The sequence below is a fragment of the Myxocyprinus asiaticus genome, chromosome 33, assembly GCF_019703515.2.
Source record: "Myxocyprinus asiaticus isolate MX2 ecotype Aquarium Trade chromosome 33, UBuf_Myxa_2, whole genome shotgun sequence".
Lineage (NCBI taxonomy): Eukaryota > Metazoa > Chordata > Actinopteri > Cypriniformes > Catostomidae > Myxocyprinus > Myxocyprinus asiaticus.
In genome coordinates, this window is record NC_059376.1 from 20,510,849 (window position 1) to 20,517,122 (window position 6,274).

The window sequence follows — 6,274 nt, forward strand, 5'->3', positions numbered from 1 at the left end:
GGGATAAAATGGATGGATCATTAGGTTTTGCACAAACATGTAAAGTCCATGCCAGCTCGAATGTATGTTGTCCGGATGCACTGTACATCCAATATACGTCTGATTCTGTCATGTACTTCTGAGAATATTGATCTTAGTACCATGTAGTACATATAGTATGCTGATACAGTTATACCTTTTATAGGCCTCTCTCTAGTCATGAAATGCAAGTCAGAACTTGGTCCTACCTAGAGGGCCCCCGAGCTCAGTTTGTGGTGCTGAACCACTCAAAGACACAGTGACCTCTTTCAAGCTGGGGTCAAAGGGCAACTCCCACTGGGTCTCATGGGCATTCTCATGGTTGGATGAGAGAAGGTGGACCTTCATTGCCTGGATAGTTTCCTCAACCCATTTAAGAACATAAACAAATGGATAAGTCTAATGGATATATGCATTCTAAACATGACAATAAAATCTCTATTGTCTTCCAAATAAATCCTTTGGGTTTTGAGTATTTTTGATTATCCATTTAGTAGGGGTGTAACGATTTACTCATCTCACTATTTGGTTTGGTTCACGACACTGAACTCACAGTTCGGTTTGGTTCATGATGCTTTAAACTAAGACTGAATCAAGAAAAGTTAAGATTGAAAGGTTTTTTATTATTATACTTTAAAGACATATGCAGAACAGTTCCTTTCCTTTAAAATGTAGCTAAAAGTACTGTGTCATGGCTCCGGTGAGTTCGCCGGTTTGTTTTGTTTGTTTTGTCATTTTCTCTCCCTCATGTCTCACAGGTGCGGCCGGCATGCATGATCGGCGTTTCCATGGGAAAATTGATTGTTCCCGGGGGAATGCTGATCATGCCACTGATTAGCGTGCCGAGCAACACATGTTCTCCTCTAATTCACTCCCTTCTTAAGTTTTTTTTTTTTTTTTTTCAGCAGAGACAGCAGTTTATTAGCACAAGGAGAATGTAAGCCCAACAATTAAGGAAACAGAGTGTTAAGTGGGGAGGTTCAATTTCACAGTTCATATTTCTTGATTTCAGCCATTAACTCCTTAAGAGACAGCTGTACGTATTTGTTATGACCTAATATTGAGTACAGACATAACAGCTGCTTTGTGTCCATAACACAGAGTAAGCTCTTGAGAATGAGGCTTATTTAACACATCTTCACACATTTAGGAATGACAGAGAAAATTTGAGCAAACATATCATTTCATTATTCACATTCTCCCCTATTTCTCTTACTCTCTCTTTCTCTCTCTCTCTCTCTCTGGCTGCAGACGGCAGCAGGTTCCTTTCGGAGTTTACAACTGGAAATGAGTGCCACATGTGCGGATATTCTCCACAGATCAGTAAAGTGCTCGCCAATTACCTACATCTGCCTCAAACCAGTGTCTGTTTTAGTGAGCCTGCCACGGCTCTGCCTTCTACGGCTTCGCCCCTCAAGCCTGCCACGGCTCCACCTTCTACGGCTTTGCCCCTCGAGCCTCCCACAGTTTCGCCCCTCGAGCCTGCCACGGCTCTGCCTTCCACAGCTTTGCCCCTCGAGCATCCCATGGCTCTGCCTTCTATGGCTTTGCCCCTCGAACCTGCCATGGCTCCGCCTTCTACGTTTCTCTGTGTCCAGGTGGCCGGCAGCAACTCCTCCGTCCCCCGGTAGATGGCCGCGGCTGCTCCTTTTGGCGGATGGCAATGGCGAGGTCTCTACGACAGCGCATCCCTCCTCTTTTTTTATTAAAAAGAAGATACATAATTTCCTAGCCATATAACTACTGACACCATGTAAGCTACATACTATCCGGACCTTTGCTGGGAAGGAAATGTAGAGACTGGACCTCTTGGAACTTTAATTGTGTGCCCCTGCTCTAGAGTGTAAATAGAATGGTGTGAAAAACAAAAAAACATCCAGCAAGCGGCAGTTCTGTGGGCGAAAACGGCTTGTTAATGACAGAGGCCAGACTGGTCCAAGCTGACAGGAAGGTGACAGTAACCCAAATAACCGCACGTTACAACAGTGCTATACAGAAAAGCATTTCTGAACGTACAACATGCCGAACACTGAGGCGGATGGGCTACAGCAGCAGAAGACCCCTCTAGGTACTATTACTGTCAGCTAAGAACAGGAAACCTAGGCTGCAGTGGGCACCGGCTCACCAAAACTGGACAGTAGACGATTGGAAAAACATCGTCTGGTCCGACAAATCTGGATTTCTGCTGAGGTAGGCCCACTACAGCCTCAGTTTTCTGTTCTTGGCTGACAGAAGTGGAACCCAACATGGCCTTCTGCTTTTTTAGCCCATCCGCCTCAAAGTTTGACATGTTGTGCATTCTGAGATGCTATTCTAGTCACTACAATTGTACAGAGTGGTTATCTGAGTTACCGTAGCCTTTCTATCATCTCGAACCAGTCTGGCCATTCTCCTCTGATCTCTGACATCAACAAGACTTTTTCGTCCACAGAATTGCCATTTATTGTTTCTTTTTTGTTTTTCGCACAATTCTCTATACACTCTAGAGACTGCTGTGCATGAAAATCCCAGGAGATCAGCAGTTACAGAAATACTCAAATCAGCCTGTCTGGCACCAACAAACATGCCACGGTCAAAATCACTTTTTATCCATTTTGATGGTTGATGCAAACATTAACTGAAGCTCCTGACCCATATCTGCATGATTTTAGTAAATTACACTGCTGCCACACGATTGGCTGATTAGATGATCACATGAATAAGTAGATGTACAAGATAAAGTATCCGGTGAGTATATATATAGTGTCTATATATGTATATATGTATATATATATATATATATATATATATATATATATATATATATATATATATATATAAATAATATCGTGTAGTAGGTTCTCTGTTGACCTCTCTCATCAACAAGGCATTTCCATCCACAGAACTGCTGCTCACTGGATGTTTTTTGTTTTTGGCACCATTCAGAGTAAATTCTAGAGACTGTTGTGTGTGAAAATCCCAGGAGATCAGCAGTTACAGAAATACTCAAGCCAGCCCGTCTGGCACCAAAAATCATCCATGCAATTATCTAATCAGCCAGTCATGTGGCTGGATGGAAATTCTTTGTTGATGAGAGAGGTCAACAGAAAATGGCCAGAATGGTTCGAACTGACAAAGTCTACGGTAACTCTGTACAATTGTGGTGAGAAGAATGTTATTCTGAGATGCGAGTTGGCGCTGTTTTGGCAGCACGAGGGGGACCTACACAATATTAGGCAGGTGGTTTTAATGTTGTGGCTGATAGGTGTATATATACAGTATATATATATATATATATATATATATATATATATATATATATATATATATACTGTACATACTGTATATATATCAATGACCTTTTCAGGATGTTTCCAGTCATTTGTAATAACTGGATAAGGATTTTGTAGAAAATTGGCTTTTTTCATGAAACATGAGCAGAAGAAACGTGTGTGTTAATTGTTTGTAAAATAAGTCTTATGTAAATTGTCCCATTTAAAGGGGTCATGACATGAGGAATTACATTTAGTATGGAATAAAATTTTCCTTGATATTTTCCCATTTAAGAGTTCATTGTACTATAAAAACACACTGTAAGTTTCAGAAGTCAAAACTTCCCTCTCACTGCAAAAAGAGCATTTGTTGAAACCAAGCTGCCAAAACGATTTGTTCTCTACTTCCTCTACATCAGGGATGGGCAACTGGTTGCCGCGGGCCGTATACAGCCCTCTGTATCGTTGAATATGGCCCGTCGGACAAGACTGAGGATTGATTTTATTTCTTTGAAAAAGGGATTATGTAAAGATTGCATTCAGCTTATGATGTTATTACAACTATTGACAAGAAGAGGTCGCTTGTTCTTAGAAGACCTGCTGATCACTCTAGGATTCTAGCATGCAACATCTTACACTTGCTCATCATTTATAAGATAAATTGAGCAAAATTTTACCTCAGCTTGTCAGCGAAATCCGAGACAGTGCAGAAATCACTAAAGACATCTAACGCTGTTTTGCTCGTGCTTGTGAAAAACAAAAAAGTTGTTATAAGAAGGAGAAACTTTTAAGAAATGCATGAATGAGATGCCTGACTGATTGCTGAAAAGTTTTGCGAATAGAGAGAATGTTCTCTGACGCATGGGACTGTTTGGTCTGTGCGTGTATGTTGTGGTGCTGAAATGTTTTGTATTAATGCACTGAAATGTTATGTTCTTGTATCCAGTATTGTTATTGATGATAATATTTAGATTGTAACTAATACCTATAAGCTGTTTTATGAGGTGGGATTGAAAATGTTGTCTGTTCATTTGTGTGTTTGTCTGTTGCAAATGTAGACAATGCAAATTAAAATGTAAGTCTGAAGTATATTGCTTGTCAATTGAACATGAATTTGTACTTGTAAACGGCATGTTTTAGTAAAAACGCAAGTTACAAAATAATTATATACTTTTTATAAATATTGTTAAATAAAAATGTTACTATATGTAACAAAATCTTTAAAAGAACACTGCATTCGTTGTGCATAGATTACCCACAATTATGAGGAAACTGAGTAAATGGGAGAACATTGTTTGAGTGCGGATTTGTAATCCGGCCCCTTGGTAGAATGGAGAAAAATGTTGGCCCTCGCCCCCTTCAAAGTTGCCCATCCCTGCTCTACATTGTGATGTCACACTGTGGTAGATATTAGGTGTATTAGAATTCATGCAGTGCTGTGCAGACCGGCGCCTTACTTGAAGCAGTGCATGTTGGTTAGAAATTTTGTCTGACTTGAGATGGCACCACCACCACTTCACCGTAACGTATGCCATCAAAGTACCCCAAGAACGTTCTAGATCAGCCAGCTAGTGCAGCCGCTGCAGTTGCTCCTGAGTGGCTGCACAAGCTCTGAATGAAGACACAGCTTATTCACGATTGGTCAGAACTCTCAGATGACAACGCTGATGTGTGTTTCATGGGCTTTGTTTGCAACTGCATATTTCACTCTTACTACTTCTTCTATATCACTCTATGGAAGAAATAAAAGTAGTATGGTAGTAGTATGCCATTACCAAGGTTTTTAGTCTGACACCTCCAGTTACACTAAATTATCAAAAATCTTATAACATTACATCATGTTATATTATTTTTAACATAGTAATATCATGTTTATTCATGAAAAACATACCAAATTATTAAATATACTGACACTTTTATTGGTATTAAAATAATATAATCTTTTATTGTACTTTCATCTTGTATACACAGCAGGCAGGTGTTAAGCAGTACATAAACCTTTCAAATGAATAATGTTTCTGCTTATTACAGTATACAGTATGTAAGATTCAAACCTCTGTCTATCTGAATTCCACTTCTTCTGCAATAAAGAAAACAAACATCACGTGATCTGCCGTGACTGGTGTAGGTTCTGCACATGACGGGAAGCACAAAAGTGTCTGGCTTGATGGCTCTATTTTCAACTCCTCCCCTGACTGCAACCGGGAAATTTTGGCAAATCCAGATGCAGTTCAAGTTGAACACACCTATTTGCATCTTACCACCCCCACAACAACACATCAACGCCTACTTTACCTAATCACTTCCATAGCTCCGCCCAGTAGTGGTGAGCAGTGAGATTGCAAGGAGAGAGCAGGTCAGTCAAAAGCAGAAAGCCAGTCATAACAGTGGGTGTTTACTCTCATGTTTTAAAGGAGAAACAGCACCAAAACCAAGCGTTTCTGACAGAGTCAGAATGAGGGTGGAAAATGGTCATGTTTTACAAATATATGACTTTTTGCACAAATATATGCACTATTTGTGCAAAAAAAATTGTTTTACTAATATTCTAAGTGAACCCAAAGGAACATATTAAAATAATAACAAAAGGCATGTCATGACCCTTTAAATGGGATAATTTATACAAGAATGGTTTTACCTTCAATTTACACAAATTATTCTGCACGTTTCTTGATTAAACCCCACTGCACGCACAAAGAGCAATTTCTACCCAAGAAAATATTTTATAACTGACCATAACTAGAATTTTTTTGATTCGCTATTAAAATTTTCAAGATTGTTCCATCATTTTAATCAATTTTATGCAGGAATTTCTATGACTTTTACAATTACATTTGTAAAATTCCCTAAAGTTTCCAGGTTTTCTATGACCATGGGAACCCTGGTATAATTATGACTTTATGTAAAACTGCAATTTGAGGATTATAAATTATTTGAAGATTATACGAATTATGCAAATAATGATAATTTGACATCATCCAAACACTGAGAAAATAACCATACAT

At 39.2% G+C, this 6,274-nt stretch overlaps 1 protein-coding gene across 1 annotated transcript in view; it reads right to left on the reverse strand.

Moving 5' to 3' along the window:
• LOC127424602 (hemicentin-2-like) overlaps nt 1–366 on the reverse strand; it is a 55,211-nt gene extending 54,845 nt beyond the window's left edge. The window contains 1 exon segment of the mRNA XM_051669944.1: nt 228–366. Coding sequence (XP_051525904.1) covers nt 228–366 — 139 coding nt within the window.
• Between the last annotated feature and the right edge of the window lie 5,908 nt (nt 367–6,274).